This window comes from Panthera leo, chromosome E2, assembly GCF_018350215.1.
Source record: "Panthera leo isolate Ple1 chromosome E2, P.leo_Ple1_pat1.1, whole genome shotgun sequence".
NCBI classification, from domain to species: domain Eukaryota; kingdom Metazoa; phylum Chordata; class Mammalia; order Carnivora; family Felidae; genus Panthera; species Panthera leo.
Genome location: NC_056693.1, coordinates 7,126,179 through 7,138,494, shown reverse-complemented (window position 1 = coordinate 7,138,494; position 12,316 = coordinate 7,126,179). Strand labels below are relative to the sequence as shown.

At 49.8% G+C, this 12,316-nt stretch overlaps 1 protein-coding gene across 1 annotated transcript; it reads right to left on the bottom strand.

Moving 5' to 3' along the window:
- Positions 1–5,770, bottom strand: CE2H19orf84 (chromosome E2 C19orf84 homolog). Its single transcript, XM_042918000.1, has 3 exons — positions 5,168–5,770; positions 2,265–2,375; positions 1–1,172 (listed from the first exon to the last, which is right to left on the bottom strand). Exons 2-3 carry the CDS (start codon positions 2,297–2,299, stop codon positions 644–646), a joined length of 564 nt encoding a protein of 187 aa, XP_042773934.1. The 5' UTR covers positions 2,300–2,375; positions 5,168–5,770; the 3' UTR covers positions 1–643.
- Between the last annotated feature and the right edge of the window lie 6,546 nt (positions 5,771–12,316).

Below are 12,316 nucleotides of genomic sequence, written 5' to 3'. Positions count from 1 at the left end.
TATGGGGCAAGTCTTCCATTTATTTTTCAACCAGGCTCCCCGCACCGAAGGGCAGGAAAAGGGGTGGGAGGTTGCAGGTCTGTTGGGCCAATGGGGTTCTCTGCCGGTGGGTCACAGGGCGTGTCACGGTTGGGGCTGGGAAACAGGACGGGATGGGGCTGGCTGGGGTCCAGGGTGGACTGGACTAGGGCTCAAGTGTAGGACACAGTTGAGGGTTGGGTTGGGCCTGAGGTGGGTAGAGAAGCTGGGAGCAAGGGTGCAGATGGGGACAGAAATGGCAATGAGTGGGATTGGGAAGGTGGTATTGAGAGTGGGGACCGGAAAGGGCTTGCAGGGGAAGGTGGGGATGGGAGGGACTGAGGTTGTCACTGTAGACGGGGTTGGAATGGGGGGTGGGGAGCTGGGGATGGCTTGGGGCACGGGGGCGAGGCTCAGGGTTTTCTCTGGTGTGGGATCCTAGGTCAGGTCCATGTTTCATGGGGTGACTGGCAGGAGGCTATGGTTTTGGGGGAAAAGAGATGGGAGCACGATGTTTCTTGGGGCATCTCTGCCATAGCTGAGGTCACCCTGGGGCTCCAGGAAAACCCTCCTGGTGACCCTGAGGGGCCCTCTCAGGAGTTTGGGGAGCTGGACCCTCAGGGTCCTAGTATTCTGAGTCCCAGTTTTCTGCTGCAGCAGCTGGCATGTCCTGGGGTGTCTCCCGACCTCCAGCTTCCGTCTTCCCATCCTGGGCAGGCAGCCTTGGTGGTGAGGCTGGCATCACCGGGGGAGTCTTGGGGCCAGCCCCAGACCCCCCCCGCCAGCCCCTCTCCAGCTGTTCCACCCTTCTGGGTCCCCATCGCGGCTGGCCCTGGCCCCGGCCTGGCCTGCGTCGGACGTCCCAGCCCCCACGTCCCCTGGATGGCCTCGTGGCGGTGCCTGGCTGGGAGCAGCATGCCTGTGAGTTGCAGGGGCAGGAGGGCAAGGACTGTTGAAGGGTGTAGGCCCCCAGCAGGGCACTGTGCAGGAGGTAGGAGAGGGCGTCCAGACGGATGGGGACGGTGACAGAGGCCAAGTTCTCAGGGAGCCCCAGGTGGGCTGGATCTGGGGTCCCCAGGGGAAAAGGTGGCAAGGCTGGGAATGGCCCAGAGGGCCACGGCTCAGGCCCAGGTGATGGCAGGGACGGGTTGTTCCTAGAACGACAAGAGGACAGGTCAGCAGATCTCGGCATCTCTCTACGTCCTTCCTACTGTGGTCCCGCACTTCTCCTGGGAGTCCTCTGAGCTGGGCATCCACCTGTGACCTCCTTATCCCCTTCTCTCCATTTCTCTCCCCCTCCCCCCTCCTTTTATTTATTTTTTTATTTAGTTTATTTATTTATTTTTGAGAGAGGAGGAGGATCTCAAGCAGGCTCCACACTGTCAGCACAGAGCCCGACGTGGGGCTCGAATTCACTAAACTGAGATCATGACCTGAGCTGAAATGGAGTCAGACGCTTACCCGACTGAGGCACCCAGGTGCCCTCTTTCTATCTCTGTCTCATTCTGTCTTCCCGTCTCTCTTTACAGACAGACAGACAGACAGACAGCTCTACCAGAACTTAAGCATCAGACAGAACCCAGCTCCAGGCTGCCTCGCTCATGGTGTGTTTCTGGGCTAATCATTTCCTTGTGCTGAACCTTAATTTTTTCACACCAAAAGATGGCCTCGCATAGTGGCAAAGGTGCATATTAAAGACCTGGGTCAGGGGCGCCTGGGTGGCGCAGTCGGTTAAGCGTCTGACTTCAGCCAGGTCACGATCTCGCGGTCCGTGAGTTCGAGCCCCGCGTCAGGCTCTGGGCTGATGGCTCGGAGCCTGGAGCCTGCTTCCGATTCTGTGTCTCCCTCTCTCTCTGCCCCTCCCCCATTCATGCTCTGTCTCTCTCTGTCCCAAAAATAAATAAAAAACGTTGAAAAAAAATTTTTTTTTAAAAGACCTGGGTCTGACGATTATTATCACTATTTCTTCAGCCCTGTGACTGTTCCTGACATCACCGATTTCTTCTCATTCCTTCTTGAAATTTCTCCCTGTTCCACAAATATCTGTGTCCCTATCCCTAAGTAGCTCACTCAAATCTGACCACAAGATCTCCAAGATTCTGTTTCTAACAACTGATGACACTGGAAAAAAAAATTTTTTTTTCCTGATAGTCTCTCTGAGTCTGTCCACTCTGTCTCTGATTTTCTCTGTTCCCTTCCCTCTCTGGTCTCTGTTCTCCCCGTGGGAAGGGCCTCGTGTCTCTTACCCTTCGGGCCCAGTCCCTTCCTCCTGCTGTTCCATCTTTGCAGAGATCTCCCGAGTTTCTTCTAGCACCTTCGCCTGAATGTCTTCAGGGCCCTGAGAGGCGGAGAGAGGTCTGGAAGAAAGTGGGAGGGACTTTGTTCAAAGTGGGGCGTGGCCTTCGGGGCGTGCGGAGCCGCGGGAAAGGGCGCTGGGGTCTCAGGACCTAATTTCTCAACACCACGTATCTGGGGTCGCAGCTCTCTACCTCCTGAGTCCCAAGAGTACAGCCCCTGAGCTTCTTCCACCCCCAGACCCAGGAGTCCAAGCCCCCAGCCCCTCCTCCCTCAGACCCAGGAGTCCAGTCCCCCAGCCCCCTCCTCTCAGACCCAGGAGTCAGGGCATTAGCCCCCTCCTCTCTTTCCACCTGCATTTCTGGCCGTTTCCTCAGGGGGCCCATGGTTCTTTAGGACTAAAGGGGCATTTAGATAGGGAATTCTGGACATCTGGACATTCCTCAGGGTAGAGGGGATCGTCAATGGGCTGGAGTCGAGAGCTGGATTCCACCCAGGCCCTGTCTCTGACTGACTTTGTGACCTTCAGTCCTTCTGGACTCTGTGCTTCCGTTTCTCCATCTGAGAAATGGGGCGAATATTACCTTCCAGGTTCTTGTGAGGTTTAAAGATACGACTTGTGTAAAATAGTCAACACAGAGTCTAGACTAATTTGTTTCAACAAATGAGAGTTACTTATCATTATTGCTGCGAGTGTTGGTAGTATTTTATTGGGAAACAATAGTCATTCTTAATCTCTTCACTTAAGAAGTATGTATTAAAAAAATAAATATGTATTCAGTGCCTACTGTATGCTAGGCCCCATACTGGGCTTTGGGGGTGTAGCCCCGGGACAAAATAGACTCAGCCCATATTCTTAAGAGAGAACAAGAGGGACAAGACACAAGTATACATTTCCTAGAATAAGTTCTGTGGGGGCACCTGGATGGCACAGTCGGTTAAGCATCCAGCTCTTGGTTTCAGCTCAGGATACGATCTCACTGCAGGTTCAAACCCCGTGTCGGGCTCCACGCTGATAGTTCAGAGCCTGTTCAGGATTCTCTCTCTCTCTCCTCTCTCTGCCCCTTTCTCACTCTCTCTCTATGTCAGAAATAAATTAAACATTAAAAAATTTTTTAAGTTTATTTCTGAGAGAGAGAGAAAGAGAGAGAGAGAGAGAGAGAGAGAGAGAGAGAGAGAGAACATGAGTGGGGGAGGGGCAGAGAGAGAGAAAGAGAGACAGAGGATCCGAAGCAGGTTCTGTGCTGTCAGAGCAGGAGGCTTGAATTCACCAACCCTGAGATTATAACCTGAGCCAAAGTCAGATGCTTAACAAACTGAGCCACACAGGCACACCTAAAAAAAAAAAAAAAAAAAAAAAAAAAATGTTTTTAAAAGAATAAGGACTGTGAAAGTGTGAAGACAGGGCAAGGGGAACAGAGAAGCACAGGGGGCAGTGAGTTTAGTTGACTAAGATGGTCAGGGAAGGCTACTGTGGAAGGAGCCAGAAGACGTTGGTGTTGAGTATTCCTAGTGGAGGGAACAGGAAGTGCAAAGGTCTGAGGGTGGAAGGAGCACAGCGTTTGCAGCACTGGGAAGGACAGAGCTTGGAGGGGGTGAGGGATAGGTCTCTTTGCTTTTAAATACAATTTTTCTTTTGGAATACTTTTATTTAAAATTTGTTTAATGTTTATCTATTTTTGAGAGAGACACAGAGCATGATCCCGGGAGGAGCAGAGGGCGAAGGAGACACAGAATCCGGAGCAGGCTCCAGACTCCAAGCTGTCATTACACGGGGCCCCAACTCATGAACTTCGAGATCATGACCTGAGCCAAAGTCATGTGCTTCACCGACTGAGCCACCCAGGGGCCCCTGGAATACTTTTATATTTACAGAAAAATTATAAAGATAATAAGGAGAGCTCCCATACAGTCCTCACCCAGCTTTGCTTACTGTGTATCTTCTTCCATTGTCGTGGAACATTCATTGCAACTAAGAAACTAACATGACTATTAACCATACTCCAGACTTACTGGATTTTACCAGTTCCCACACTAATGTCCTCTATTTTCTGTTCTAGAACTGGTGCAGGATACCATTTACCAGACTCGTCTGTGGTACAGCAGCTTCTCGTCTTTGCTGGCTTTTCACAACCTTGACCATTCTGAGGAATGCTAGTTAGTTACTTTATACAGTAGAGGTCTCTTTTAATTAGTAATTCTAACTCATTTAATCCTCACTTCACAGGTGATCAGACCTTGCCTCAAGGGGTGTAAGTAAGTTACTCAAGGTCACAGGGCTAGTCAGTGGCACAAGTGAGATCTGAACTCCACAGCCTGGCTCATATCTGTGCTGTTGATGGGAGACACGAGCAGGAGCCAGATTATGTAGGACCTGGTGGGCTGCAGTGGAGACACTGGATTTTTTTTTTCTTAGAACATTGAGATGACTTTGAACATTTGCAAGCAGAAGTGTGACATAATTTGATTTATGTTTTAAGCAAAGCACAGTGTCAGCGGTTTGGAGAATAGGCTGTGGTGAACGCCAAGAGTGGTTGCAGGAAGCCCAGGGAAATTGCCGCTATCCTCCAGGCAAGGGGTGGCAGTGACTTGTAGGGAGGGGAGTGGGAATGGGAAGATGTGAAGGGATTTAGAAGGTATTTTGTTAGAACCTGTAGCAAGCAGGGCTGCTGGGGGTGATAAGTTAATGAGGAATCGAGGATAATGCAAAGTTTTCAGCCAGACCAGTGAATATGATTTTTCTTTTCTTTTCTTTTCTTTTCTTTTCTTTCTTTTTCTTTTCTTTCTTTCTTTCTTTCTTTCTTTCTTTCTTTCTTTCTTTTTTTTTTTAACTAGAAGGTTCACGACATCCCACCTTAAGGAAGGGAAAGCCCAGATACGAGCTTTCACTTTTTGCCCTTCTCTCCAATCCAGGTCCTGTGCTGGATGATGCTGATGACTCGGAGGTATCACCGGTCCTTGAAGGGCTGACTTGAGGGGTGGGGGACAGGCACAGAGATGGACGACGGTAACATTCCAGGGCGATCAGAGCCGGGACACTGGAACAGGCCAGTGAGAGCCCCAAGCCCAGGAGGGAAGGGAATGCTGCCTGGGGGCAAAGGGGTGACGTGAGGGAAGGGGGTCAGGAAAACTTTGCTGCCTGCCAGCAAGGGGCAGCGTTGGTTGGTTGGTTGGTTTCGTTTTTGGTTTTTTGTGTGTTTTGTTTTGTTTAGGGGAGGTGGCCTTTGGGCTAGGTCTAGAGTGAGAAGAAATGGTGTGAGCAAAGGCCAGGTGGCTGGACCGAAAAGATTTTATCATTGAAGCCAAGACTTTCTCAGCGAGTGTGATTAGGATTCGGGTCTCATCCTTCGGTTATGTCGTATCCCAAAGAGGCGTGGCTATTTTGTCGAGACACAGGGCTTGGAAATGAAGGTTCGAATCCCCGCTCCGCTACTTACAAGTCCGTGACCTAAAGCAAACTGCTTAAACTTTTGGGGTCCCCTGTTTCTTCGAGAGATAGCCCTTCCTGGTCAATTCCAACATAATGGAATGGCTTTCGATTTTGTTCTGCTACTGTTTCTATTTCTGTGAAGAGGTCCGACGTCGACTTACCAAGAACCTGGCCCTTTAAGGCCCTCCTCCCACGCTAGGGAGCGGAGGCGGGCTCTAGTGTCTCTAAGGGAATGTCCTGTATCCGTTTTCCAACATTGGGAGGCAAGTTCTGCAAGTGACCAATCAACTCCTGCGTCGGGGGCAGCGAAACTTCCGATTCGTGGGGAAACTCCAGCAGCGTTGCGTTTGAGCTCCGCCCACTCCGTGTTAGACAGCCGCGCGAGACAGTCATTCTCGGCTCTGATTGGTGAGTGAGCTCGCGTTGCCCCCGAGTCCCCTCCCCGCATCCCGCAGATCTGCGAGCCGGCACCCTCGCTCTTTGATTGGTTATATTTCTGAGCGCGAACTCGGCTCGCTCTCTGATTGGTTGTCCTCTCTCAGGGCTTACTCCGGACTTTCTTGCTATGGAATTCAATGGAGTCGATGGCTATTGCTTCCGCAGGGTGGCGTCTGCGGCGTCCGGGGATACCTAGCCCAGGCCTGGAGATGCCGAGCGAAGCTTGGAGGGGCGACAGGACCCCGGGCTGAGGGAGGGAATCCCGCGCAGGCGTCTCCATGGCCCACCAGGGAGCCCCGTTGCCCCATCCCCGCCTTAGGTTCGGCCCCTTCCTTCCACTGCCTCCCCCCAAGGGCCTCGGGCGTAGTCCCAAGACTGGACTTTCAGGGCCTCCCAGCCTACTGGGCTCACGGGTTCCCTTAAGTCCCCACTTCTGTCCCCCTCCAGGGGACCCTTCCAACTTGGGGGCCTTTCCAAGTGCCCTTAGGCACCAGGGCCTCCTGGTCTTGAGGGCTTCTCTCCCTGCCGTCCCACCCTTAATACCCCTCTTTCCCCCCACCCCCACTCCCCCGCCGCCTTTCTTGCCTCCCTTGGAGACTCTCCCCACCTCTAGAGGCTCTGACCTCACTGCTTTCTTCCCATACCCTTCAAGGTAGCGGTGGGGGACTGCTCACCTTTAGACTTTGACCCAGAAGTTATACCTTCTTTCTAATCAGAACCCTGCAGGGGCGCCTGGGTGGCTCAGTCGGTTAAGCATCCGACTTCAGATGTGCTCGGGTTATGATCTCACAGTTTGTGAATTTGAGCCCCGTGTGGGGATCTGTGCTGATAGCTCAGAGCCTGGAGCCTGCTCTGGGTTCTGTCTCTCTCTCTGCCCTTCCCCTGCTCATGCTCTGTCTCTATCTCTTTCTCTGTCTGTCTCTCAAAAATAAACATTTAAAAAAATTTAAAGGGGTATATATTAAAAAGAAAAGAAAAGAAACAGAGGAGTCCAGGGGCTCCTGGCTAGCTCAGTCATTAGAGCATGTGACTGTGGATCTTGGGGTTGTAAGTTTGAGCCACAGGTTGTATGTAGAGATTACTTTTTTTTTTTAATTTTTTAAATGTTTATTTATTTTTGAGACAGAGACAGAGCATGAACAGGGGAGGGTCAGAGAAAGAGGGAGACACAGAATCTGAAGCAGGCTCCAGGCTCCGAGCTGTCAGCACAGAGCCGGATGTGGGGCTTGAACTCATGGACCACGAGATCATGACCTGAGCTGAAGTCCGACGCTCAACCGACTGAGCCACCCAGGCGCCCCTAGAGATTACTTTTTTTAAGGCTTTTGTTTTGTTTTGTTTTGTTTTTAATTGAGAGAAGCACAAGTGGGGGGAGGGGCAGAGAGAGAGAATCCCAAGCAGGCTTTTCACTGTCAGTGCGGAGCCCGACACAGTGCTTAACTCATGAACCGTGAGATCACAACCTGAACCAAAACCAAGAGCCAGACATTTAACTGACTTAGCCACCCAGGCGCCCCAACACGTAGAGATTACTTAAAAAAATAAAATTAAAACAAACAAACAAAACAGAGGAGTTCAGAAAACCTCACTGGACCCACCCAGGTTCTCACGTTCTTGCTCCGCAAGAGAGCCAGTCTTTGGACACATCCAGGGTTAGCCCGGAGAAGGCTTCAGCCAACAAGAAGCTACTGCTGTGGCCAGTCGGGTCAAGAGTCACTTGTCCCCATGCCCATCCCTCCTCTAGGCCCCTAAACTTTGGGAAATCAGGGCTTTAAATGAGGATGGAGAAAAGATGTGTCCAGGATGATTGGTGTCCCTCTCTTCTCCAAGGAGGCAAGTCCCAGCTTGAACCACTACTGGATGGAGAGGAATCTGAGGGGAAGGCTTAAGACCAGGCTGAGCAGAGTATCTGAGACATAGTTAGGAGCTGAGAAGAAAAATATTCTTTTTTTTTTTTTTCAAAGCAGGCCCTATGCCCAATAGGGACTTGAACTCATGACCCTGAGATCAAAGTCACATGCTCCACTGACTGAGCCAGTCAGATGACCTGAGAAAAAAATGTTTTGAGAGAGAATGATCGGATCAGTGATCAGAAACATAGAGCTGTTTTGTATTTATACTTCCTGGGGCTGATAGTTCCTAGTGAATTGGTTATAGAGACTGCGTGACAAGGGGGAAAGTCCAGGCTGGGTCTTCTGCCTCCAAGCCTGTTGTCACTCATATTTTCATTTACACAACGTTGCCCTTCCCCAGAGTCCCGGATAACACCGTCCTCGCTCCCTCCGAGTCCCAAGTCGTTATTGGTAAGTCAGGACCTTAGCTCACATATTTCAAAGTTAGTGACCCCTGGCCAAACCTGTTGCCCTAGCAACGCACTCTTGAAATTTCCCAAGTCAGGGCGCCTGGGTGGTTCAGTCGGTGAAGCATCTAACTCTTGATTTCAGCTCAGGTCATGATCACACGGTTTGCAAGACTGAGCCCTCCAAGTTGGTCTCTGAGCTGAAAGTGCCCAACCGGCTTGGGATTCTCTCTCTCTCCCTCTCTCTCTGCCTCTTCTCCGCTTGTTCTCTCTCTCTTTCAAAATAGATAAATAAATAACTTACAAAAAAAAAAGAAATGTCCTAGGTCATACAAACTTTGAAAGGTGGCTCTCATAGCAGGATTTGGGGGTACAGGAATGGAAACAGAAGCCCCTCCGGCATCCTCCCCGCTCCAAATTTGTTAAAAGGGATTCATGCTGTGCAGTCAATGCTCATCCGTTCTAGGACCTGGCTGGGTATGAGTTTCACTTCCTCCATTTTGCCACATGGCCTTAGGCAAGACCCTGTCCCTCTTTCTAAGCCCCATCTCTAAAATGAGGGGATTGCATTGGGTGATCCTAAGCCGAGTCCCTAATTCTCTCACTCTGTGCATACTGGCTCCTAGTGGCCAACTTGAATCCTTGCACCTAATTCACTGTTGTACTTCATGCTGTCCCCAGGAGCGTTGGCTCACTGAAGAAGGCAAAACAGGTCTGAGGGGGTCTCCCTGGTATATCACCAGCTACCCAATAACAGCCCAATCGGGGCTCCTACGGTGACTATGGGAGGAAGAACAGAAAGAGCACGGGAGACAGTGACCACAGTGCTCGCCCTCGCTCTGTATCTTATTCTCCAAAGCTGTTTGCAACCCCCCTGCAGACTGGGGTGCCATGGCTAATGCAAATGGGCAGCCTCTTACGAGCTGAGAAGATTTCGCATATTATAGTTGCCATTCAACAAACGTGAGATTTGGATCCCGATAGATAAATTCTCTGTTCTTCTGAAGGCTCTCCACCATACTTAAATAATCCTACTTCGTTGTACTCAGATAAGCATAGTTAATGTCTAAATGATGCTTTACAGTTTATACACTATATTTACAGTCTCTATTCAGTCATTACAACCCACATTTGAGCAAGGGTGTTACCGTCATTTGAATACAGGGGGAAATAGAGGCTCTGAGAGGGCAACTCACTTGGCCTACACTTACTCTGCTAGTAAGTGGTAGAATCTGGACACAAGGACAAATCCTTTGTCCTTCCCATGTGCTGTACCTGCCACACCTCTTTTTTTTTAAGCTCATTTATTTGCTTTGAGAGAGAGAGAGCTCCAGAGAGAGTGAAGGGGCAGATAGAGGGAGAGAGAGAAACTCCAACTCATGAACCGTGAGATCATGACCTGAGCTGAAACCAAGAATCTCTTAACTGACCGAGCCACCCAGGTGCCCAGCCACACCTCTGGTCAACAATTCATCAGGAGGCCCATATAGGATCATGACTAAGAGCCTGGGCTCCAGAATCAGATTGCCTGGGATTGAATCTTACTAATCATGTGGTGTTGGGCACGTCTGCAACCTTCCGGTGCCTCAGTCTGCTCAGCTATAAAGCAGAGATCGTAATATCTGCATCACGAAACCCTTGGAAAATTCCATCTCAAAGTCTCCCCCCTCCCCTTTCTTTCTCCCTCTTCATTATTTGCTGCACAGTGATCTTCATCTGAGAACCAGAGTGATTTGTTAAACTGTCACCAGGAGATCTTGGTACCACAAAGCTCAGGCCATTTCATTCACAAGAAGGAAGTTTTGCAAGCTGTGATTAATAAAAGGAAAAAAGTTATGAGCTGGTCTTCAGTTTTCACATCTGGTCCTAAGTCATCAAAATTTTTACATGCTAACTTCTCTGTAACATTTGTATTAGAGAAAAGTCAGAACCTGCCTCTTAGTGGCTCGAATGAGGAGAAAAGTTGTGATTGGACAGGAGTCCTGTCAATCATTTCAGGTATAAAGAGAGGAGAGCCCAGGGGCACCTGGGTGGCTCAGTCTGTTAAGCGACTGACTTTGGCTCAGGTCATGATCTTGTCTCTGAGTTCAAGCCCTGCTTCAGGTTCTTCTGTGCTGACAGCTCGGAGCCTGGAGCCTGCTTCAGATTCTGTGTCTCCTTTCACTCTGTCCCTCCCCCACTCACTCTCTCTCTCTCAAAAAAAAAAAAAGTAAATAAACAATAAAAAAGAGAGAGGGAGAGAGTCTGTCACCTCATCTCTGGAGGAAGCAGCGGCCAGACTGTGTCCACGCAGCTGGCCACTGTGGAAGATTTGCTTTTTGTTTTTTGTTTTTGTCTTTCTAAGATTATGGTGGGGGGGGGGGGGTGGAGAGAAGGGATCTTTAGTCCCTAAAAGGATGAACAGAATTAGATAAATCTTGCCAGTAGTGGCTAAGAAACCAGTGCAAGAATCAGCTTATTATTATTATATTTTTATTTTATTTTATTATTATTACTTTATTTTAGAGAGAGAGAGAGCGCATGAATAGGGAAGGGAGGCAGAGGGAGAGAAAGAGAGAATCTTAAGCCAGCTCCATGCTCAATGTGGAGCCCCACACAGAGCTCGATCCCACGACCCTGAGATCATGACCTGAGCCAAAATCAAGAGGCAGATGCTTGGGGTGCCCCGGGTGGCTCAGTGGGTTGAACATCCGACTCTCGGTTTCAGCTCAGGTCACGTTCTGGCGGTTCGCGAGTTCGAGCCTCGCATCAGGCCCTGCGCTGACAGTATGGATTCTCTCTCTCCCTCCCTCTTTCTGCCCCTCCCACACACTCTCTCTAAATAAATAAATAAACTTAAAAAAAAACCAAACATCAGATGCTCAACTGTCTTGAGCCACCCAGGCGCCCCTCAGCTCATTAGTACTGACGATTACCTTGGGTAGACAAATTAAGAGGTTTTGTTAAATTCTTCTGGATTAACATCTGTTCTTTCTTAAAGTTCTGAACCTTTTCGGGCTGCCTTACATGAACCAGTTAATTGGGATCTGGCAAGATGAAGGGAGACTTCCCCAGTCTTCAGTCAAAAATTCCCTTAAGAGTTTCTGTGTTGAGTGGGATAATATAATAAGCATTCACCGAAGCGCCTGGCGTAAGTGCTCAATATGTGTTAGTCCGTGTTACAAATGTCTCCACAGATCAATAGCTCTGGAATTTGAGAGGGTTTAGGTGAAGTGGGGCTTGTCTGCGAACATCCGGTTATTCTCTCTCTCAGGACACAAAGCCTCAGGACCTTAGCCAAATACCTGGGAAAACGTGAACCTGTCCACCACCAGCTCCTTCCTCTTCGTGGAAGCTGCCACCCTTTGAAATGATATGCCCTCCCCTCTAACCCTTTCCCTGGTCTTTAGCTCTTGACCCTGTGGACCACAAGCATGGTCAGAGACGGGCCTTTTATGTCCCAGTCCAGCCAAAAGCCCCCCAAGGCTCCGAGTCCTTTTCGCTCAAGAGCGCCCCCTTCAGGCAGCATGGCAAAGCAGTGGGGAAAGATTTTTAGAGCCAGGCAGCTGTTGGGGTGTGGACACGCTCTTGGTTCCACAGATTTCTCCAGTGTGGCTTTATTTTTATTATTATTGTTATTTATTTATTCATCAAATTTTTAAAATGTTTATTTATTTTTGAGACAGAGAGAGAGAGAGAGTGCAAGCAGGGGAGGGGCAGACAGAGAGGGAGACACAGAATCCGAAGCAGGCTCCAGGCTCTGAGCTGTCAGCATGGAGCCCCACGTGGGTCTCAAACTCACGAACCGTGAGATTGTGACCCGAGCTGAAGTTGGACGCTTAACCAACTGAGCCACC

Coding starts and splice junctions, on each gene's coding strand:
- CE2H19orf84 (XM_042918000.1), bottom strand. CDS start 2,299: ATGGAACAGCAGGAGGAAGGGACTGGGCCCGAAGG. Junction 1,173..2,264: donor GAAGGGACTGGGCCCGAAGG/GTAAGAGACACG, acceptor TTGTCGTTCTAG/GAACAACCCGTCCCTGCCAT.